The sequence below is a fragment of the Eptatretus burgeri genome, chromosome 5 (assembly GCF_056783735.1).
Source record: "Eptatretus burgeri isolate ZD-2024b chromosome 5, Ebu_testis_v1, whole genome shotgun sequence".
Classification (NCBI taxonomy): Eukaryota; Metazoa; Chordata; class Myxini; order Myxiniformes; family Myxinidae; genus Eptatretus; species Eptatretus burgeri.
Genome location: NC_140965.1, coordinates 67466183 through 67491725, shown reverse-complemented (window position 1 = coordinate 67491725; position 25543 = coordinate 67466183). Strand labels below are relative to the sequence as shown.

General features: G+C 46.2%; 1 protein-coding gene across 7 annotated transcripts in view; it reads right to left on the bottom strand.

Annotated features, from left to right (window-relative positions):
* RABGAP1 (RAB GTPase activating protein 1) overlaps positions 1–25543 on the bottom strand; it is an 86299-nt gene that overhangs the window by 18376 nt on the left and 42380 nt on the right. For all 7 annotated transcript variants that reach the window (XM_085882239.1, XM_085882235.1, XM_085882237.1 and 4 more), the window contains exons 5-10: positions 9886–10060; positions 9630–9784; positions 8397–8574; positions 8110–8212; positions 7549–7715; positions 7030–7183 (exon numbers count right to left, since the gene is read on the bottom strand). In XM_085882239.1, the coding sequence (XP_085738365.1) occupies positions 7030–7183; positions 7549–7715; positions 8110–8212; positions 8397–8574; positions 9630–9784; positions 9886–10060 (932 nt within the window). The remainder of the gene's footprint in view (positions 1–7029; positions 7184–7548; positions 7716–8109; positions 8213–8396; positions 8575–9629; positions 9785–9885; positions 10061–25543) is intronic.

Sequence of the window (25543 nt, the reverse complement as noted above, 5' to 3'; positions counted from 1 at the left end):
TCGTTGTACGCTGGCTTTAAACGTTGTACTTTTCGGTTGTCCTCAAATTTTTTCATGCTTGAAATTTCACGACGTATGCCGGCGTATGACTCACACGTTCCGCTACGCTGGCCACAAGTTGTATGCACGGTCTGCGATCGTTGACAGACGTCACCACATGCTACTAGTAAGTTAATCATAAGTTGAGACACGCCGAGGTAATGTTTAGCGTACCCGAAACTTATTTCTAACCTATGATTAACGTGTTGTTGGCACGTTACGCGATCGTTGCCACACATCGACAGACGTTACTTTTAAGTTACTCATAGGCTGAAAGACGTCGGTATAATGGATTGTCCTTGCGTCAGCGTCCACGGCCACGGCCAGGACACTTATTTGCAGCATTCTTCAAACTTTTCTTCGGTATGACGAGGATGTTCACACTTCGATGTCTAACTTGGCTATGATTCCAATTGTCCATCGGCAGCGTCTATTTAAAATAGTCGAGTTTGAGCGTTTTAACACGTTCAGAAGAAACGCTTCAAATTTCAAAACCTCAGCGTCAAAAAACAAAGGCGAGTGACAGCAATTTAAATCGTTCATTGTAAACAATTAAAATGGCTGAGTGGTACCGTTTAAAAGTCGTTGAGTGTAAAAAAAATCCAATTGTTGAGCGCAAGCGTCTACTTTCAATAGTGGAGATGCAGCCATTTAAATCGTTGAGTGGCAGCCTATGAACCTACCCGTGGACACGCGGACGCAAGGACGATCCATCATAACCCACACCCTCCCCCTCACACTCACCTACTACTGCCAACATGAACAAACTACTACTAATACTACTACTAATACTAATACTGATTCTGATACTGATACTGCTGACATGGACATCGACTCAAAAAGGACTCAAAAACACTGTTGGGTTCCCTTTTATGAGCAGCATTTTTATATACCAATTCCCAAAACCGCTGGGAACACGTCTTTATATGGCAGTTGTAACCTAGAAACACGTTCATTTATTTATTTTTTGTCGACCGGAAGACGTCATTGGAATACGTCTACATACGTCGATGTGTGTTGGGACTACGTAAAGAACTGGTTCAAAGCACGTCAAACATAAGTTAGAAATAAGTTTCGCGTAAAAAAGACATTACCGTGACGTGTTTCGACTTATGAGTAGCTTATAAGTAGCGTTTGTGGACGTGTGTAAGCGTCCACATATCGTGTGTAAAACTTATCCCCATCGCATGCGGAACGTGTGTCATACGCCGAGTACGTCGTAAAATTTTGAACATGTTTAAAATTTCTTGACGTAATCTACTTACTACGACGTATGATAGCGTACTTTAGCGTTGTACTCACGTATACCAAACTTACTCATACCGTATTTGACGTGCCCCAACGTTTTAGACACATTTTTCTTAGGTCGGCATACGCTGGCAAGATCGCCAAGGTGTGACCGCGATGTTGACACTTCCATTTCTACGGCAGTTATGATTCGAATCGTTGTGCGTCAGCCTTTTAATAGGCTACGTCACGACATCGTCTGCGATGCGTGCAACGCGCTATGCCGAAGTTAGACTATCGTTGGGCATCGGTTGTGTAGGCCGACAACAGGTCAGCATTCGTTGGTATAAGTTATCTATAACACAACGAAACGTTCTGTGTCCATTACTAATATGTTATGCATACGACCAACTCGTTATGAATACGTCCGAATCTTAAAAAAAAAAACATCAAAAGGTCAATGTCAGCCAGCGTTTTACATACATTTTAATACATTGCCATCGCTGGCTAAAACGTCAAGGTGTGACCGGGCCTTTAGAGCCCCACTAGGAGATGGCCGATTATGAGAACTTGAGGACGAACTGGAGTAGACTGGAACATCATAATATTGTTGCGGGCCGGGGGTCAGGTGAGAAGACCACGAGGTGGGGAAGCTATGTCGGTTCCCACCAGACTCCTTGGAATTGTAGGCCGTCACACACTGGAAATTCCGTGATGCGGCGGGTCGCTTAACCGACTGTGGATGCCAATAACTCAACCGCATGACCGAGGGTCCTCCCGTCTATGGGTTAATTGGGTTACCTAATTAATCACATGATTTAATTACCGGGGAACACGCCCTCGGTACGCCTTGTCCGAACTGGATCACTCTACCGGACCGGATCAGATGCAGCCGAGCAACACTGCCAAGGACTTACCGGCTAAAAGGAACGGATCATTGGGCAAAAGTCCTGGCTAAGCTAGGATTCGGACCATGCTGGATCAATGAAAGAAACCACAAAAACGAGCTGGGAACATTTCTAATAATAATTGATTAACAATGGGTGAGGAATGGTATGTGGTACGATCAAGATTTATTGGGGTGTGTTGTGCAGAGATAGGCGGGAGAGGTGTGGAGCAGCAAATACACAAGCAACTTACAAAAGCGGACACAGAGCAGACTTGACACGAAAATAATAACAACGATCTTCTGCAGGCTTACTTAAGCAGACAGGTGCCAGGACACACACATACACGCACACACACACACAGACACAGAAAACCTGATGAAGAGGGAGTATTGAAACAGGAAGGGAGAGGAGTTGAGGCTACGATCTCGGTACCTTTGTACTTGATTGCACGACGCGCCACCAATACGTTTCGGGGAGAGGGGAGGGGGGGAGGATGCTCTGTGGTGCGGTACCCGACAGCTGGCGCGTCGTCTCTGGCTTCAGCAGTGCATGTGGAGACTGTGTTCGTGAAGGAGGGGCTTGAGTGGAGAAGGGGCAGAGTCCAGAGTGCGTGGATGGAGTGGTAGGCGGGACCAGGTAGGGTCGACGTCATGTGGGCGGAGACGAGGAGGCAGAGTCCAGAATGCGTGGATGAAGTGGTAGGCGGGACCAGGTAGGGTCGACGTCATGTGGGCGGAGACGAGGAGGCAGAGTCCAGGCAGCAGGAGGCTGGTCGAGGCGATATCGAGCAGAGACGAGGGCGAGGCGAGGCGAGGCGAGGCGAGGCGAGAGAGAGAGAGAGAGAGAGAGAGAGAGAGAGAGAGAGAGAGAGAGAGAGAGAGAGAGAGAGAGAGAGAGAGAGGCGGAGGGACCGCTCCGACCTTTATAGGACTTGCAGCACGGGGCAGGGGGCCACCCCGAAGCGAAGCATCATCACCTGAATCGGGTGCTCCGATTGGCCCCGACCCCTCACGCGGCCCGCTAACTTTGGCCGGAAACTGCACTTCGTTTCCGGCAAGGTCATCTCAGACAGCGAAAACATTCCGCTCTGACCCCACGACATGACACAAATCGCCCACACTGAAATTGGCGCGCGAATCGTCCCGCAAAATCCCCCGGCCGTGCCCTGGCGACCGGTCGAGGGTCCCGCATGCCCGCTCGGGCATTCGACCAGTGCTGATCAATGTGCTGCTCCGCGCGTGCCAACGTGGCCTGCACTGTACAACATTCCCCTGCTCGATCGCAGCTTTGCTGGCCGTAGAGACGAGAAGACGTTCACCATCTATGGGGAATCTGCTGCTGCCAGCGAGGGCCAAGGTACATTGTTATGGATAAAATCCATGCATGTTTCGCGCAGTACGCATGGATCCGCCATGGCCCACGTGGTCAGTGCCATGTTTGCTCGGTTCTGCTAGCGTGTGCGCGGGGTGAACACCAATATGTATCAGATATTTGGTTGAAAACGAACACACCGCTTTTACTTCGCACACTTGTATCCCACCCAACGTGGCGTGGAGTCGCCTTTATCGGCCTTCGTACAGCATGGGCGTCATGCTGGCTGTGTTTCCTGTGTTGTGAAAAACACCATTCGTGCAGCCTCTTCAGAGATATTCATTTGTATGCCTTTTTAATGCAACCCAGATCATCGGAAGTTCAAGTCGATAATCCCGAACTGCTAAGTGCACTGTATGACTCGCCGCACACGTTGGGTTGAGGGCTCGCCTGGGAACGAGGGCTCTGCGCCGTTAATGCTCGCACGTTATCATTTCCTCGCAGCGGCGCTATACGCGCTGGCTTCCGGGAGGGCCCATCTCACAGCGAAGGTGCACATGGCTCAGATTTACCTCAGGAATAATCAGAAAAGACGAGTAGGGACGAAATGAAGAAAAAATGATTTAAGCAAACCTAGCTTTGATATCATCGCAACGCACGCCCCCATTTTCCCGCTAGACAAAAGGGAAGGGACTATCTACACGTATAATAATGGAATAACTGTCTTGGGACCACTATCTGTTGGATGCATGCGGTTCCGAGAACCACAACAATATAATTGGGCGTAAGCCTGGAACTTCTAACACACTTTTCTCTGAACATATTCTGTTCATACTTCCAAAATCTTCATATTATGTGTTCCACGTATTTACGCAGGTGATAGCCGATTCAAAAAAATCGAATATAGATAGAATTTTCAGAGGGAATTGATGACGTCACAATCAGCAGCATTCGACGGTAAACCGACGGCCGGGTCCCAGACGACGTGCTTTACTTAACTAAGTCCATGAGTTCAGGACGTTTGTTCAACTCAGCATTTACAACTTTTATCCTGCCATGTTGTTAATCTGTTGATGGAGATAATATAGAAACGATGAATATGTCAAATTGTTTGTGTTACTCATCCAGCACTATGTGTCAAGGCCAACAATCTGAAGCGACCGGTCTCAAAAGCTACCATGGGCACCCAGACACGCCACCAATATAAACCGAGCTATTTAATGCGGCGTAAAACATCCAAAGAAACTACCGTAATCGAGTATTGTGATGTGTCCTGTCCCCCATACCCGTCGTAGACATGTATCTGCTAGTCATAGGAATTGTTGAAATCAGAAGGGAGGGGAAAATTTGCTGAGCTAAAGAGCAAACATCATTTTTTACCACATAGGTACGAACAACAGAAGCTTGGTGGGAATATGATTCGTCATCCATAAGAAATGAATAAAGTACATAACTGAAGTCAAAGGTATCAGAGACCGGCACATATTACACTGAAACTAAATAAGAAATACAGCATCAAAATTATCCAGATGTATGCCCCGACACGAGCACGCACATGAAGACAAAGAGGAAGACAAAATGGATGAAGACATAATAGGAATGCTGAAAACATCAAAAGTGCATTATAACTTGACAACAGGTGATTTCAAGGCGAAAGTGGGACTTTTTCATTGATTTATTTCTCTGCTTGGCTGCATCATTTTCTGGGGCCGTGGCTGTGCCGCCGATGATGCCCCATTACCAGTAAGCTGGTACTCATTTTGTCAATCTCGGAAGGATGACAGGCTGAGTCAACCCACCTGGTGTTAATTCAATGACTCAACAGGGGCTTCACACCTCAAGACCCTAAGATCTTAAGTCAGCCACCTTAACCGTCAAGCCAACACCAGATCTAGTGGGACTTAAGAAAAGATGGAGAAGAGGACATACTGTAAAACTGAATCAGGAATCAGAAATGATGGAGGAGACAAACTCATTGAGTTTACAATCAATAACAAACTAAAAATCATGAACACATTCTTAAAGAAAAGTACATCAAGAATATGGACATGGAAAAATCCAGACGGACAAAAAAGAAAAAAAGAAAAAAAACGAGATAGATTTCATCTTCACAAACAAATTGAACATTGTCCAGGACATTAAAGTATAAAACAAAGTGAATAAAGGAAATGATCATAGAATGCTTTTATGCAAAATAAAGATTGATACCAGATTAGAGGGAAAGAAACTGTTGAGAGCAAATCACAAAAAAGCATATCTAGTTAACCTGAAAACTAAGAAAGAAGAATCGACAAATGAAGATAAGAAACAGTTTCCAAGGCACATCAGGGGGAAGAGGACACTGACCTGAATACATGGAACACTCAGACAGTTGACATCATTCAATTATAATCATTCAAGAAACAGTAGCTAAAGAAAGGAATAGGAATCCAAAATTTCACACAGCACCAGACACCTTATGAAAAAGAGAAGGGAAATGAAAAGAGATGGAATTGGAATTCAAAACGTGGATTACGTAGAACATGTAAAACAAGAATAGCACTCAGTAGAGCGCATGCCTCCACCTACCAGGTTGAACAGTTTACATTTTATATCCCACTCATGGGCCAGATTTGGATCCGGACCTGAAAAGAAATCTAATCAGCTTGTTCTTATCACCGAACCAACTCATCCACCAAGTTTTGGCATAACGTGTCCACAACTTTTGAGATAGTGTTATACAGTATATCGTTTTCAGCCATATCTCAATGGTGAACAATCACTTTAAAATTCCAGTATACAGATCCAGATCTTCAGCAAAATCGAATCAATTCATCCATGTCACACACCCAACCTCACCACCAAATTTCGACTGAATCCATTCAAAACTTTTTGAGATATCCCGCCCACAGAGACAGACAGGGATGAAAACACAACCTTTGTCCACCTTCAGTGGTGGAGGTAACTCGAGCGAAGTCGATGGCACGCCATCACAAATCCCCATGATTCCCACTCTAGGCAAAGTTGAAAGATGTCAAAAGGTTCCACCACGAATGACCCCATATCAAATTTTGAGTTAAAAGTCCCTCCACCTTCCCCCCATTTTGACCCCTGTGGCCTCAAGTCCCCACTCCCTGGAGCATTAACTGGGGGTCAAATACAGAAAGAAAAAAAAATCGTGACATATTTCATACATCCCCCAATGTTGATTGTCCATACAAAGTTTCATTTTTAAAAAGTTTAAAAATGTGCCCATAATAGCATTTTCTGGTATTTGACCTTTTGACCAAAATTAAACTGCTCTCATACCTTCATGCCTTGTGGTGATCATTATTACCAAGTGGAGTGAATTTCTGCCGAACCGCTTAGGAGGAAATAGCGTAACGGACAGACAGACAGAGACGGAGCCAATTACAATATCCACCCGTTTGTTTTTTTTTAAGCATGGGGTATAATAAACATGCTTTTGTTATTCAGTAACAACACACTTGTTATTCCCAGCTTTTATTGATTGGGTTAAAAAATATATATATATTTTGTAACTTTGTAGCCTAACAGTTCCCACTCAAACTGCATCCCTTACCTTCCTCATCCTCCCCATGTGCCAGTGCAGAGGGCAGAGCAGTAACTACAGGCATCAGTGTGGTTGGAGTTTCTGGTCCAGTGTGTTCTCTCTCACTCAAGGTCTGCAGACTTGCCACTCCATACAGACAGTCTCCCTCACTCCTGTTTTCGAGCTGTGGATTTTCAAAGCACGTTCTTTCATACAACTCTCAATTTGCATGGGAATACTATAACAGGGGAGAGCTTACTGTGGCTATGAACACAGAGTAACAACTCTGCCTTGGCATACAAACACAATGTTAGCATATCTTGTGAAAAACCAGGTGTTCTGTGCAAGCTAGATACCAAAAGAATGATGACGTTCAAAACCAGGCTGATGAATGAATGCAGAGGCTTTTGAAATGTTCAACGTTCACAACAGATCTCGTTACAAGGGGAGGACAAAACACACAAGCTCCCAATGTGACTGACACCAGAGTTCACCGGGTGCACGATTCACGACCTGCCAATCAGTGAAATTCACCCAAATCTCACACACCTGCTTCAGCTTGAGAAAATATGTCTCAGTGAAGGCCTTCTTGGTGAAGTACCAAAAGCGCTCGTGTGGAGGGAAGATCCGCACACGAGTTTCTATGAGGAAGCGCACTGGTTCCTGCACCTCTGTAATCACCAAGTCCACGGCCACGGTCATGAACACACGCTTCTCTACAAGGGTGATGACAAAACAGCAAGCTAAAAGCTTACCCTTACACCACTGCACAATGCTCGCGCACATGCTTCGTGAGGAACTCGTCAAAATGATTTCTATTTTTTCCACTGCCATATCATTACGATGATGCACACCCCCCCCCAAAAACCCCAATGTAACCACAGGCCTTCAACATTAAAATGGCTAATTAGCACAACTGAATATAAAAGTCATAAAAATATCAGATAACATAACGTTGTTTTTTTTTTTTTTGAATCATTCATGGAACGCAATAACAGATGAAAGGCTATGTGCGTGCGGTAAGTGACAACACACATAAAGTGCTACAATGCATAAAGTGCCAACACAGATTCCATTGCCTTCAAACGTGCCATCCCATGTCGCATGTACCCTTGGGGGTTTCCTGGTTTAGAAGTTGAAATGCTGGTGCGTTAGGGTCCCACGAGCCTGTGATCACGTACGATTTGAAATCTGCACTCTTCCCCATCGATTCCTGGTGGGCAATGGCAGACCATTTAATCAGATCAGATGTACAGGGATGAGGCAGTGACTCAGCCATGGAGGTCAATGACCAGTGCCTTCAACATCCGCTTCCATTACCACAGTCCGAACATGCATCAGCAAAACATAAAAAGACAATGCAACATGAGTGGCATGACCAATCGGTTGGTACACACCATGTCCAGCAGGTGCATGTCACTGTTTTTCACATTACGTCCAGGACAAAGCAGCAGGCCGAAGCAACGTTCGATGGCCAGTTCCTTGTTGTACATTTGCTGCACAGACAGGACCAAAGACTTTGCCAGGCCCTGGCGCAGCTTGAAGCATTGGTGATCCTTCTCTTTTGGCACAGCACTAACGAGAGAGAGCATAGTGAACTAAACAGGAAGTGTATGGATGAGTCATCAGCATCCAAAAAGCTATCAGAACTTTTAACTTCATCCTATCACTTTAACAGAAAAGGAATGGCAAAACAAACAAGTCGATTTGACAGATGATGCATTATATTGTACCCCAAAGAAGAAAAAAAAAAAAACACATTAACAATGTTGCCCATTTTGCTTCAAGCCTCTTTGCCTTCACCAGCGAAGGTGGACGGAGGTTATGTTTTCACCCGTCTGTATGTTTGTCTGTGAGCGGGATATATTAAAAAGCTATGGATGGATTCAGACGAAACTTCGTGGACAGGTTGGGTGTGTGAGAAGGACAAATTGCTTCGATTTTGGTGAAGATCCGGATCTGAGAATTTTTAAATTGTGGATGGATTATGACAAAACTTGGTGGATGATTTGGGTAGGCTATGACAAAAGCTTTGTGGATGCTTTGGGGATGAGAAAGTTGTGAACGGATTATGACAAAACTTGGTGGATGAAAGAGTTGGGTAGGTGACAAGAATAAGCCGATTAGATTTTGGTTAAGGTCCGGATGCAGATCTGGCCTATTAGTGGGATACAAAACATAAAATGTTCAGCAAGGCGGAGGTATGCGCTCCACCGAGTGCCGTTATAGTTCTTTACATGAAGGTTCTTTTGCAAAAACATTCGATTCATTACCAATGTAACAGAATATGAAAACTGCGACAGTGATCATTGTTTATTCAATAACAGATCGTATCATATTGTTGTGGCACACTAGAGGACCAGATGAGAGATAGTAAAAACAAGAGAATAAAATAGTAAAAGTTATCCGCCTGAAAAGGTCACAAAGTGCTGAAGTTTTGGGCCTTGCCCTTTGTCGGAGCAAAAGAGAGGGTAGATCTATTTAATGACATTTCATGCTCGAGTTTGGTGACTTTATCGAGACCCTTTGCTGTATATTTCAGTAACAAATGTATGGCAGATAAGCCAGAAAAATGTTGATAATACGGTGTTGGGAAAGAAACACCATACACAGTGAGAGACAAAACATGCCTGAAGTTGCCTTTCCCATCTTCCTCCTTTATTTCGAGTGAAACAGTGAAAGCAAACACGTCATTGTCTGGTGTAAGTGTCAGAGCCTTGGCCTGAGGAGAGGTTTTGGCAGATTTCTTAAAGGACGCAGCAAAGCTGTACAATATTCTGCTCACCTGGAATTGAGAAAAGCAACAAGGAAGATGATGATTGGAAACAGTAAATACGGGCGTAAAAGTTGATAAAAGGGTGAATCCATTGTATGTTCCGCACTTACTGCTTCACGAATTTCACAGCGAAAGACATGGATTCTAAATATCTCAGCACAGTAATGACTCTCGGTGAAAGCAAAGCAGTCGTTCTCTTCAGTGCCTTCGTGCCCACGTGCACAGAACAGGATCTTGTAGATTGGATAGCTGGATATTTCCATGGATGTGTGTGGGTCCAGAAGTCTGAAACATGAAAGCAACCAAGTCTGCAGGACCTTGTATTCTTGAAGCGATGCGCAATACAACATAAATGCATACAAGTACAAAAATAACGTGCAAAATGGCTAACATTGCTGCAAAAAATAAATAACCCTTATTATTCATGTCAAAAAGCAGCAAAAAATAAATAACCCTTGTTATTCATGTCAAAAAAATATATATATGAATTTTAGGTCATCACATCACTGTGATGGGTAGTACAACCACATAAAAATGAGCTCCACTTAAATATCACACCGCAATTAACCACATTTAATCAGAAGAGGACATCACAGTATTGGAAAACAAACACTTGTAAAAACTAGAGTTCAGGCTTGTAGCAAGGTATTATGTACACATTTAGGACACGGGGGACCAAAAAATTAAAGTCATTGTATGATTAAGTTTTGCATATCATTTGTTAGCCAACATCATGGGGATTCAGGATCTATTTGGGCAGAGCTTAATTCTTCCTCTTTCTATTGCTCTGACAGTGTCAAAGTTGGTTATCAATCATCTGTATCAAGGAACCACTCATATCATTCTAAAATTGGTCTGATGGCTTAGATATGCATTATACACGAATTGGAAACCACATATATGGAGAATATTTGGTTTACTTGATATTTGACCTTGAGCAAAGAGGTCAAGGTCATATGAAATAAACAAATTGATCAGTGTTCATTCAGGTCATAAATATATATATATATATATATATATATATATATATATATACATATATATATATATATATACATATATATATATATACATATATATACATACATATACATACATATATATACATATATATACATACATATATATACATATATATACATACATATATATATATATATATATATATATATATATATATATATATATATATATATATATATATATATATGCACATAAACTTAACCATAGAGATACTGTGATGAAATAAAAGATGAAGTGACGCGCGATCACGTGACGCGTGGCTCGCACACGAGACAGATAAAACCGAGATGCCACGCGGTCGGTGGGATGGTCCCTGGGGCATCGTCATTAACTGCGGTGGTTCACTTGGTGCTCCTTGAATGGTGAGAATTGAGAGTATACCGGACTCCGTGCTTATGCTGGCTAATCGTTGTTATACTTTGCGGAGATTGACTGCACATGTATTCCTTTTGTGTTTGTAGAGACGGCTTCAATCAAGTGAAATAAAGCCTTATACTCCGAAGGTTTTTCTCTCACATTCATTTCAATTTATTTCACTTGATTCCCTCGGCTGCCTCAACCGACTATGGACAAGATCTACAAGCCGGAGAGGTTCGATGCGGACCCGAACGCCACTGACTCGGAAATGAAGTGGTCCCATTGGTGCCGCTCCTTCTCACACTATCTGACCATCATTGAAGAGGGAGCCGACAAACTGGCCGCACTTGTAAACCATGTCTCGCCAAGTGTATTCAGGCTCTTCTCGGAGTGTAACACTTATGACGCAGCGATCGACGTGCTGCGGGCGCTCTACGTGAAGCGCAAGAACGAGGTATACACAAGACATCTTCTCACCACACGCAGGCAAGAGGCCGGTGAGACCATCGATCAGTACCTGCAAGCTCTGAGGCAGTTGGGCAAAGACTGCAATTTCCGGGCTGTAACCACCGAGGAACATCGAGATGAAGCGACCCGAGAGGCTTTTATCCAGGGGCTCAGGTCAGCCCCCATTCGGCAACGCTTACTGGAAAAAGCACAACCCAATCTTGAAACGGTTGCCGACCAGGCCCGAGTTATGGACGCGGCCCAGCAGCAATCTGAGTCATATGGGACACCGGTGTTGCTAATGAATGCTGCTCCAGCGGAAACTCAAAGAACTCCCCGGGATACCTCGGACACTGAGGATGGAGATAAACCCGAGGAAATCGGAAACCCAGACCTCGTCGAACTCCTCGGCAACTACTTCAGTTGGTAAATGTTTCTTTTGTGGGTATAAAAGACACCCCCGTAGCAAATGCCCCGCCAGGGATGCCACATGTATGAACTGTGACAAGAAAGGGCATTATGCCAGGGTATGCAAATCTACTCTAAGAAGAAATAAACCCACTTCTGCTGCCCTCTACTCACAAAAGAAAGCAACAGCAGCCTCACCGGGAAATCTATCCAAAGTTATCATCAACGTACGAATTAACGGGCATATGGCCGAGGCGCTGATCGATACCGGTAGCTCTGAAAGTTTCGTCAACAGCTCACTAGCGAAAGACAGGAAATGGAAGATCCACCCGACAGACAATATGGTATGCATGGCCTCCACATCACTACAGTCCAGCGTACGAGGGTACTGTAATGTTGAGCTGGACGTAAAAGGCTACACGTATCAGGATGTAAGGGTACTGGTGCTTCGTGATTTATGCGCAGATGTGATTTTGGGTCATAATGTCCTCAAGCAGCACACGAGTGTCGAAATACCCTTTGGTGGAAACAAACCTCGTTTAATTCTAAATGCTCTGACCACCGCAGAGGTATCATCCCCCCTGCTGTTTGCTAACTTGTCGCCGGACTGTAAACCGATAGCGATCAAATCGCGACGATATACCACCGCCGATATGAACTTCATCACTTCTGAGACTAAGCGATTACTGGAAGAAGGTATTATAGAACCGAGCGATTCGCCATGGCGCGCGCAGGTATTGGTGACCACCAGCCAGAACCATAAGATACGAATGGTTGTCGATTACTCTCAAACGGTCAATCGTTTCACCCAACTCGATGCCTACCCTTTGCCGCGCATAGACGAGATGGTCAAACGCGTAGCCAATTATAAAATATTCAGCACCATCGATTTGCGAAGCGCCTATCATCAAATTCCCATTCGAGAGGAAGACAAACCTTACACCGCGTTCAAGGCAGGTAGGCGCCTCTATCAATTTAAGAGGATGCCGTTCGGTGTCACTAATGGAGTAGCTTGCTTCCAACGAGTTATGGACGACATCATCCCGGATGAAAACCTCAGACACTTTTGTTTACATGGACAATGTCACGGTGTGCGGTAAGGATCGGGGGGAACATGATGCGAATCTGGACAGATTCTTGAGCATTGCTAGAAAATATAATTTGACTCTCAACTACGACAAATGCGTATTCTCGGCAAAGTCAATTGATCTTCTCGGCTACACAATAGCCGACGGCGCGATTAAGCCCGATTCTGAACGATTGCGCCCGCTCCGTGAGCTACCCCCACCTCATGACCTGCAGTCATTGCGCCGGGTGATTGGGATGTTCGCGTACTACGCTAAATGGATTCCCCAATACTCTGAGAAAATACATCCCCTGGTGCATTGCAAAAGCTTCCCGCTAGATGCCGCTGTTGTAAAAGCTTTCCACAGCCTCAAAGATGATATCAGTAATTCCGTGGTATTATCGATCAACAGCACGGTGCCGTTCGTGGTGGAAACGGACGCTTCCGATCACGCGATCGCCGCAACTTTCAATCAGTCCGGCCGACCCGTTGCGTTCTTCTCGAGAACTCTCTCTGGAAGCGAGCAGAGACACTCGGCGATAGAGAAGGAAGTGTACGCAATTGTTGAAGCCCTACGTAAATGGAGACGTTATTTACTGGGCAACCACTTCACACTCGTCACGGACCAGCGATCCGTTGCCTTCATGTTTGATGGGAAAAAATAACGGGAAAATTAAGAACGAGAAAATAATGATATGGCGGATAGATCTATCTTGTTATAGTTATGACATTGTTCATCGGCCCGGGAGGGAAAACCCTGCTGCAGACACCTTCTCTCGGGTCTACTGTTCGGCGACATCCGGTCGGGCTTTGCAAGACCTTCATGTGTCTCTGTGCCACCCAGGGGTAACCAGAATGGCACATTTTGTGCGTAGACAAAACCTTCCCTATTCTATCGAAGATATTAAACAAGTGAGTGCTTCTTGCCCTGTTTGTGCTGAACTAAAACCCAGATTCTATGGCGCCGCTCCTGGCAGGTTGATCAAGGCCACTTCACCCTTCGAGAGACTAAATATCGACTTCAAAGGGCCCTTGCCGACTGAGACAGACAACAGATACATACTCACTGTTGTTGATGAATACTCAAGGTTCCCATTTGCATTCCCGTGCTCGGATATGACCTCGGGCACTGTCGTGAAATGTCTCTCTGACCTCTTTGCCACGTTTGGGAAACCTTCGTACATACATTCAGACAGAGGACCATGTTTCATGTCGGCCGAGCTCAAACAGTTCCTATATGAACACGTCATAGCAACTAGTCGAACGACGGGTTACAACCCACAGGGTAATCGGAAGGTGGAACGGTATAATGGAGTCATTTGGAAAGCCGTAACCCTGGCGCTGAGATCGAGAGGACTGGGGCCCGAGCGGTGGGAGGTTACCCTTCCCGATGCCCTGAATTCCATACGCTCTTTGCTCTGTACGTCCATCAATGCTACTCCGCACGAACGAATGTTTACTCACCAACGACGATATACCGGCGACCAATCGGTGCCCAACTGGCTAACCTATCGGGGTACAGTGTTCATGAAGCGCCCGGTACGACAAAGCAAGTATGAACCGATGGTGGAGAAGGTCGAACTCATCGATGCTAATCCTGAGTATGCTCATGTTAGACTTCCTGATGGCAGGGAGACCACTGTGTCGGTTCGCCATCTGGCTCCCGCAGGTACTCCTCCCGCAGGTACTCCTCCCTCTGACATTCCCTCCCCAGGTGTTTCCCCCTCAGGAACTTCTCCACCCGAGAATGGTGGCGTCGGGGTTGAGGTAGACGAAGCTACCGCATTCCACCCGAGAGCGATCGAGGAGTCATCCCCGGCACGAATCGAGGCTCCCCAAGGGGATCGGAAGCCTCCCTCAAGTGAAACCACCATTTACTCCCGGAGAGGTCGACGGATAAAACCCCCTCGACGACTCGATCTGTAAAGGGGATTATCGGCATCCCTTGATGACACCTTACTATGCTTCTATAACTCAAAATAATCCTCACTGCTTGAAATGTATGCTTCTGTAGTTTAAATAGTTCACACTGCTTGAAATGTATGCTCCTATAGCTTTGAAGTAATCATAGTGCGTTAGTTGAACCTCTAGTTACATATTAAAGATGGGGAGAATGTGATGAAATAAAAGATGAAGTGACGCGCGATCACGTTACGCGTGGCTCGCACACGAGACAGATTAAACCGAGATGCCGCGCGGTCGGTGGGATGGTCCCTGGGGCATTGTCATTAACTGCGGTGGTTCACTTGGCGCTCCTTGAATGGTGAGAATTGAGAGTATACCGGACTCCGTGCTTATGCTGGCTAATCGTTGTTATACTTTGCGGTGATTGACTGCACATGTATTCCTTTTGTGTTTGTAGAGACGGCTTCAATCAAGTGAAATAAAGCCTTATACTCCGAAGGTTTTTCTCTCACATTCATTTCAAATACATGCTGTGATGAACCAAACTAACATCTTAGGATTAAAAGTGCAGATTTCTTAAAAACGTTATGTACTTCCTTACGACCTTTGATGTTCTGTATACTGAACACAAACTGGCCTTTGGTATTGATTTTTACATCATCGGGTAAACTTATTCTATGGTTATAAAATCAAGCTTATTGCTACCAGTAATTTTGTAGCAGCTTGGTAAATGCAATTTGTGACGTACTTCCTAACATTTTTGACCCAATCATGGAAGTGAACCTAAAAACTGGTATGTAGTTATAATCCATGTTGAAACTTGCCATTTTAAATCATCACTTTATACAGAAGTAAATTGCTATTTAAGATGTTCTCTCAGATGCATTTCAAATTTCTGGAATAAGATTTTGTAAGCTTCACTATGACTGGGGGAAATTTTGCAAAATCTGAGATTTTACACATTTGAAGGTGCCAAGATATGCAGAAGGTCATAAGAAATGTACTGTTTCGAGGAATTGTTCTATTCTTATGTATAATGATATATATCAAACAAAAAATGCATTTTCAACCATTTTGGACAACATATACAATCATACATGTAACCCATTTCTAAAAAATGAGCTATAAAAAAAAATGGAAAAAATAGCCTGTGTTTGGATAAAAAAAAAACCATGCTTTGAAAGCAACTATATCCATAGGACCCTTAGCAAAGTATACATTTTCTGAAAGCACAGACACTTGGGCATTATATAACATTAAGATTGTATATCTTATTAAAACTGGGTTCAATTTCTAAGCTTTCTCCTCATTTAGGACCACAGTGTACACAATACCATGCTACAAGCCTTCATAGAACACGATACCCCATGCAGTGTTGAAGTGTATACTTCAACATGAATACAATCATGATTTTTCAAGATCGTAAAAAAAAAACTTCCGGAAGTTTACACATCGCCCTGATACAGTACACTGTAATAAGATGATGCCGCAATTCAGAGATGGGGGCTTTAATTATCCCCACAGAACGCGTCAATCGGCATTGTACATAACCATATTGGCGGCCTCGTCTTCACCCAGATACTACACCCTCTCATGCCACATTCACTTCCCAGGGGCTGTGCTTGACAGCTCTATTACATACACCACCCAAAATAACTTGTGCAAGCATGACAAAAACGGAGGTTCTTGGGAGTAATGCGAAAAAGAATGTGTTCTACAGTGTTCAAGTACACAATTCAGTTTAAATGAAGGGTTGAAGGCGAATAAATAAATTAATTCTGGGTTTTACCCAGTGTATATTACACCACCCTATCCAACACAGATCCCGAGTCTAAATAAATAAGAGCGGCAGAGCGCCCCACCCTTCTGCAGAGTTCCCCACCCCTCACAGAATCCACCCTTCCCCATTTAAAATGCCTCTCCATGCAAAGAATAACAATCACTTCCACTTCCGTCTCACGTGCAAAAGTCACCTTAAGTATTTGTCAGGATTCAAGGTGATTTTGTTGCAAAATTATTCACCATTCTGGGAAAGAGTCATTCATGCAATTATATATGCATGTACAGTATATGTATATACAAGCCGGTAGGCGGCGATGGGTCGCCGAGCATGGAAACTATAAGATATAGAGCAAAATGGATGTCATATAGCAGATAGGGAATCACCTGAAGATTATGCATATCAAATCTCATCCAGTTCCATCTACTGATAACTACTCGGTATCCATTCGAATGAAAAGTACCAAAAATGCGGTTTGAAATCGGAAATCCCCAAAGTTCGAGGGGGTGCTGTGGGTGAACAAAGATCTAAATCAAAAATTCGGCTCGATCGTTTGTGCACAATGTATTCCAAACGATTAGTGTGAATTTTCATGACCATCCGACCATAACCCTAGGAGGAGTAGCATTTGGCGCGAAGGCACCTCCAGCTCTCGCATATTATCGATTTGTGCACTAATTGACCTTTGACCCCTGACCTAAGCGAAATCGGTCAATATGTTCTGAGGCAAAGTTGAAATACTCAGAGTACCATGAACCTGCAAAGTTTTATTCGTATCGATGCACTCACCTGGTCGCTAGGGGGCCTTCAATTTTCGCCAATTTTCACGCATACCCTGATTGTAGGGGGCGCTGCGGGTAAAGTGTTCCATATATCACAAAACATGGAATATATTTAATAGAGCATCACCTGTAGATCATTCGTGCCAAATTTCATAACCCTACGTGGGATAATGGCTTTTGGAATTGATTTCGCGTGAACGGTACCGATTTTGAAGGTTTTTTAGTTGTTGCGAGAGAACCAAAGCGTCCCTAGCAACCATCACAATTTCCAAAGCACCAGGTCATAAGATGTACCTACCACCCGAGTTTGGTCAAAATCCACCCACGTTTATTACAAATTATGCTGATGACAAATGAACAAACATCCAAACAAACAGACAGAATTACTGACAATAAGGGTCACCTATTTCGGCGACCCAATATGTGTGTGTGTGTGTGTGTGTGTGTGTGTGTGTGTGTGTGTGTGTGTGTGTGTGTGTGTGTGTGTGTGTGTGTGTATATATATATATATATACACGTATACATATACATATACGTATATATATATATATATATATATATATACATATATACATATATATATATATATACATATATACATATACATATATATACATATACATATATACATATACATATACATATATATACATATATATATATATATACACATACACATACACATACATATGTTGTTCTTTCGGCTGCTCCCGTTAGGGGTCGCCACAGCGGATCATCCGTCATGATCCGCATACTGATTTGGCACAGGTTTTACGCCGGATGCCCTTCCTGACGCAACCCTGGTCGCCTCTTACGACACAGGGATAAGGATCGGGTTTCGCCATGATTTCGGGCTGCCCGACACCCTCTCATAGCGCGGCCCAGCGCAGAGCTCCCGTCCTCAAGCGATCATCCAACCCAAGCCTCCGAGTCGCCGGATTACAGGCGCACGCCACTACGCCCGGTATATATATATATATATTGTTGCGGTTCTGGAAACCACATCCCTCAAACACCAATAACAGCCAACATACAGTGGTCCCCAGTCAGTTATTTCATAAATGCATGTTCAGATCGTCCCTTCCTTCTTGTCTGGTGTGTCAAACGCACAGTGCATTGTGAAAATCTCATAGTTAGGTCTGAATAAACCTCTGAACTTCATTCCTACTCTTTCAATTTCGCTATTCCTGAGGTAAATCCAAGCGATGCCGGCAGGCACTCCGCTCGGACATCCATTGGTGAAAATCACAGCCGCAACCTTCGCGTAAGAATGCGTCCTCACAAAAGACCACGGACAGCAGTAGAGGCCAACAATAAACACGAGCACTGCACGGAGTGCAAGCCCCACAGCGACGACCCCCCACCCACTGTTCAGGCAATCAGAGGCATAACCAACAAATCAAATGCTAACAACATACAGTATGCATGCGGTGCACTCTTCTTTAATCCAAATCTGCATTAATGATTATATCCAATCCTCCATTAATGCTCAATGGCGGACCCGCGCACACTGTACGGGGCATGCTCGATGGTTGGCGGGCCCATGCACTGACATGTACAATGGAGGACCCGGGCGCACTGTATGGGACATGCTCGATGGCAGGCGGACCCGCGCGCTGACCACGTGTACAATGGCCGACTTGCACGCAGCCGTGATACTGTGACGTCCACGGGACTTGAACAATCCCGCCAACGTAGAATGAGCCGAAACGATGGAGGCGGTTTATTTATTTATAACCCAAACATGGCGGTTCTAATCGCTCTACCGCAAACGGGACGAGGAAGGTGGCACGAGTCGCTTTTCACTGAGTTGATGATGTTTATTTGTTTTTATTATTAACCAGAAATAACAAGACTCGGCAAGAAAAGGGATCCGGGGCGATTCGACGGGATGGTGTGGGATCGGGCATGGGGAAAACACAGACAATTCCAATGCATATACAAATCCCAAACCCTCTAAGGCACCAAGTACACACACACACACACACACACACACACACACACACACACACACACACACACACACACACACACACACACACACACACACACACACACACACACACACACACACAAAACGTAGCTATTTCTGGTGGTCAGGCTAGACCGTGGTGTGGACGCAACTGTCCCTGGATTGGCGTCGGACGAGCTGGCCTTGCTCTCGTCAGGGGGGCAGGAGAAACCGTGGTGCTGTCGACCTCCTGGTCCTGGCCCAAGTCCGCTCACAGCCACCAGGGAACCAGTTCTGGCGCCAAGTTGCGAGCAGGAGAGGGAGGCAGGTCCGCCCGCCGTTCGACCCCGTTCTCCGAGTCAGCAGAACCCCAGAGCCAACCAAGGTGAGGCACGAGGCTCAGCAAGGCTCCAAGACACGATGAAAAACAGGATCGAATCCGCGCAACAACAAGCACGCTTCCAGCACAACAACCTCCACCCCAAAAAAACACGATATTTTTGTCCCGATCTTCTTCCTCTTCTTTTTCGACCCCGAACAGAACCTTTTTATCCTCCAGTCCTCGTCACTTCCAATCGAGCCGTTTTATTGGCCCACCGCCGTCGCCTTCCGCCAATCGTGATCACGGGGCGGAGCCATCCGCAGCACTGTCCTGTGACGTCAGGGCCAGCCTCCAGAGAATACTAAAAGGGGTTTACGCAGACACACTTACCCTATCCCGTATCCTTATCTAATTACGTGACAATTATCATTTCCCCCTTGAAGAAATGAACATTCACTAGACAACTTATCACCACTGAATTGCTACTTATTACATCGAGATCCTGGTAAACTCGAACAGCATGGCATACCTAATTAAACATCCTAATTACCCTTTGAATGCATACCCCCCCCCCTCAAACGTAACACTGCCCCCCTCCTCTGGTACCGCAGCTCCTGCAAGGTATATCACAGGCGCTACCGTACCAGCCTTAACACTTATTGACTCACACCTAATTAACCTAATGAAATAAAGTAGGAGGGGCAATGGGCAGCGAGTCGCAGCTAACTTATCTATCCTGCTTAATGTACTACCCCCTTATGGCCTTATCCTCGCCGAAACAATCATTCGTTTTTTTATTTTTTTATTTTTTTTATTTTATCACATGAGAGCACTGAGCGAAGTTGCACTCCATCCTCTGGATCATCACTCTTGCCCAGCACTCTTCCAGTGATCTGGGGAGGGGAAACAAAAGGTTCTACAAAAACACAACACTTATACTTTACATTCCTACACTAAGCCTTAACGACACTATTCACAGGATATTTACACTTGACCGCCTCCCCCAGTGGATGCTAATAGACCCAGCGTTACCTGGGGAGCCAATTTTCAAATTTGCTTGCCCCAAAATTATGCGGACATCATGCCCTTGCTGCACATGTCAAGTTCTGCGGGATCGAGTGGGACTCATACATCTTCACAACACTCACACCATGGTCATCATCACATTTCTAAGTGATGGTCCCCATTTTAATGATGCAGGCTGAATCCCGTCATGGCCGTGGGGTGGGTTCCCACAAGATGATGGGGGCATCTCAGGTGCAACCATGCCCACAGGTTAGCTTTAGTCCAACCCGGACGTTTCTCCGCCCCGCTCCCTTTGATTCCCACCCCCCTGGTAGCCATCAGCTCTCATCCCGTACAACACACTGGAAGGGGTCTCACTGGCTCCTCTGGCCTTCCTGGGTCGCCAAGGTCCTACCCGCCTTGGACGCCCAACCAGACCCTCTCCCAGTTGCCTCCAGACACTGTCACCATTAGCCACCAGGGGTGAATCTCCTTGAAGGGGGTCGCAATTCCCGCTCACCGTGAGCTTCAGCAATCCCTGTGGACAAGCACATCATCCCCACCCACAAAACCCACATGACTCCCCCACCCCATTGGCCTTACATGTGACACCTGCATTTCTAACTTCACCGACCATGACCTTCCCTGTTACCACACCATGTCCAATAAAAAAACCAACGTGTGCACCATACATTTCACTTCTTAACTTGAAACAACTCACACAGCACTTCTCACCCGATCCACGCACCAGCCATTGGACAGCCACTCGTGCCCGCTTTGTTTCCAATTACCCACTGTCCCGATTGTCACTCTAAAACCCAGCAGAACTTACAAACCCATGCCAATTTTCCCACAATTCATTTTTTTTCCACCAAAGGAGGGCACTTCGCCACAATCTCAGCAGCCGAGCATGGCCCTATATGCTCAGCCCGATCTAGTCTCCCCGACCCCCGACAGTGATTTCCGGACTCGACCTATGTAAGGGCACCTTGGATAGACCTGGCGGTTCAGCAGGAGGATTCATCCTCTCCGCGTCTAAAAGTCTATTGGAGGGTCCCTCCATCGCCGGGTACCGGCAATATCGTTGCATGTGTCCTCTTCGCCCGCACCGGAAACAACTCCCCATGAAAGGCCCCCGTGGGTATCGGTGTAATGTCTCTTCCGGTTCCGGACCCCCTCGGCCATAATCGAATTGCTCTATTGGCTGGGCTGGACCCCGCCGCTTTGGCGCACCAACTGCCGAATTACCCTTTATCAAACTTGACAGTTTCTGGCAAGTTTCCTGAAACATTTGGGTAATGCCAATTTCTCCCAGCCCCCCTCCCTGATCCTGGATCTCCGCCTGTCAGATCGTCACCGATGGCCTCTCTGGCACCCGACCCGGCCGCCTCCACGAGGCCAGCCTGGCCGCGCACTCGGCCGCTCGGTGCACGGTGGGTGGATCCTGTAGCTCCACTAGCGCTCGGACCTCAGGGTCAGGAAGAGCAGCTAAAAATTTCTCTAGTGCCAGTCTGTCCCATGCCTCCACTGTGAGGTCCCGATACGCGATCCTGACTGATTGGTAAATGTCCTGTGCCAGCTCCTGCACTGTCTCGCCCGGCTTTAATCTGCGGTGCTGGAGCTGGGCCCGCACCAGATCACAGTTCGCTGCAAACCCAAACGGACGGCTCAACGCCTCGCAAATGTGGGAGCTGGTCAACATCCCTCCGCGATCACATTTAACACATCTGCGGCTGGTCCCCGCAACGTTGCCACCAAATTCCCTGTACGTTCCCGCTCATTCCACCCGTTTAGTCGGGAAATACACTCAAATTGCGTCAGAAAAGCTTCAAGGCTCCCTGACCCATCAAAATTTATCAGGGGGATCACTTTTACGGTGGCCCGCTTCCCAGTTTCTCCTTTGTCAGAATCCAGCCCAGGAATCAAACACCCTTGTGGCTGCGTATCCAATTTCGGAGCCCACTGTGGCCAAAGATGTTTTGTGGTGAGGGTCTCATGGGTCAATTTTGCCTCCTGTTCCAAACGTTGAATGGACCGATTCACCTCTTCCCGCAGGATCTTATGGGCCCGCACAACCTCCTCCAAGGCTCCGTCGCGAGTTTGTAGCTGCTCCTCAACCAACCCGGACACTCTACTTACAAAAGACGGCTCTACCAGGCCTTTATCCAAGACTTCATCTTGGCTCATAATTTTATCTTGTTCGTCCAAACGAGCCTCCAATCCTTTTACCTCCTCTGCCAAATTCATCCCTTCCTTCCAAAGCTCTCCCCACTCTTCTACTTGCAGCTGCATATGAGCATCCACACAGGCACGATGACGTTCCAGGCTTTCATCCACTTTATCAACCCGAATGTTCGTTGCATCAATTTTATCTACCAATTTTTTCCCCCTCCAATGTAATTTCTACCTTTGTTTCCTCCAATCTATCCTCGAATTTACTTTGTATTTCCCCCAATTGAACATCCACACACTCCTGCATCTCAGTTTTCATTTTCTCCATCTTTTCCCCCAATTCATCCCTCATTAAATCAATCCGTGCACCCAACTGTACCTCCATTACCCCCAATTGATCTGTCATTTCTGCCCTCTGTGCCGTCATTTCTGCCCTCTGTGCCACGAATTGATTTGCTATTTGTACCGTCATGTCCCCTATTAAACGTTCCAACAGTGTCTGGATCGACATCGCGCCGGTTTCCGGCGCTGCCGGCTCCATTACGGGCAATGAAGCACGGTCCGCGCTCGGAATGGGGGAGGTTCCAACCCTACCCCGTCTCTCCCTTCTTCCCCCGACTCGCTGCCACGTGGCCTTCCTCCTCAAACATCTGCACATCCGCCATGGTGCAGAAGTCCCGTTTGCCGCCAATTTAATTTAATTTGAAAAATCCCGCCAAAATTTTCCCGCGCTCGGGCGCTTTTCTGCAGTAATTTTATATTCCAATTCGTGGCGAGATTTTAATCTTGGTATATTCTCCTGATACCAAATATAATTTAGAGGGGTTCGAACATCCAACACCCTGACACCAATGTGACGTTCACGGGACTTGAACAGTCCCGCCAACGTAGAATGAGCCGAAACGATGGAGGCGGTTTATTTATTTATAACCCAAACATGGCGGTTCTAATCGCTCTACCGCAAACGGGACGAGGAAGGTGGCACGAGTCGCTTTTCACTGAGTTGATGATGTTTATTTGTTTTTATTATTAACCAGAAATAACAAGACTTGGCAAGAAAGGGGATCCGGGGCGATTCGACGGGATGGTGTGGGATCGGGCGTGGGAAAAACACAGACAATTCCAATGCATATACAAATCCCAAACCCTCTAAGGCGCCAAGCACACACACACACACACACACACACACACACACACACACACACACACACACACACACACACACACACACACACACACACACACACACACACACACACACAAAACGTAGCTATTTCTGGTGGTCAGGCTGGACCGTGGTGTGGACGCAACTGTCCCTGGATTGGCGTCGGACGAGCTGGCCTTGCTCTCGTCAGGGGGGCAGGAGAAACCGTGGTGCTGTCGACCTCCTGGTCCTGGCCCAAGTCCGCTCACAGCCACCAGGGAACCAGTTCTGGCGCCAAGTTGCGAGCAGGAGAGGGAGGCAGGTCCGCCCGCCGTTCGACCCCGTACTCCGAGTCAGCAGAACCCCAGAGCCAACCAAGGTGAGGCACGAGGCTCAGCAAGGCTCCAAGACACGATGAAAAACAGGATCGAATCCGCGCAACAACAAGCACGCTTCCAGCACAACAACCTCCACCCCAAAAAAACACGATCTTTTTGTCCCGATCTTCTTCCTCTTCTTTTTCGACCCCGAACAGAACCTTTTTATCCTCCCGTCCTCGTCACTTCCAATCAAGCCGTTTTATTGGCCCACCGCCGTGGCCTTCCGCCAATCGTGATCACGGGGCGGAGCCATCCGCAGCACTGTCCTGTGACGTCAGGGCCAGCCTCCAGAGAATACTAAAAGGGGTTTACGCAGACATACTTACCCTATCCCGTATCCCTATCTAATTACGTGACAATTATCATTTCCCCCTTGAAGAAATGAACATTTACGAGACAACTTATCACCACTGAATTGCTACTTATTACATCGAGACCTGGTAAACTCGAACAGCATGGCATACCTAATTAAACATCCTAATTACCCTTTGAATGCATACCCCCCCCTCAAACGTAACAATACTTTATCATCGTACAGAACGGGGCACGAATAACACACATCTTTGGTCGGGTCTGTGCATGAGGTTACAATAACGTCTTACCGAGGGTCTTCGCTCGCCACGACGGCCACAAATGTCTCCCGCAGACGGCAGACATCCTCCCGCACCTCCGCCTCAATGCAGCTGCTAACAGGCAGAGGCATACTGTGCGACCGGATCACTCAGACTGCGCGGTGCACCACGGAGCAGGCACATTGACCAGTGCCACCAGCGGGTCGCCGGGGCATGGCACCGGGTTCGGTGCAAGGAGATTCATATCACTGAGTTCGGTGCAAGGCCATTCATATCACGGAGTTCGGTGCAAGGCCATTCATATCATGGGGTTCGGTGCAAGACGATTCACATCACGAGTTCGGTGCAATGCGATTCATATCACGGAGATCGGTGCAAAGCGATTTGTATCACGGAGTTCGGTGCAAGGAGATTCACATCACGGGGTTCGGTGCAGGGCGATTCATATCACTGC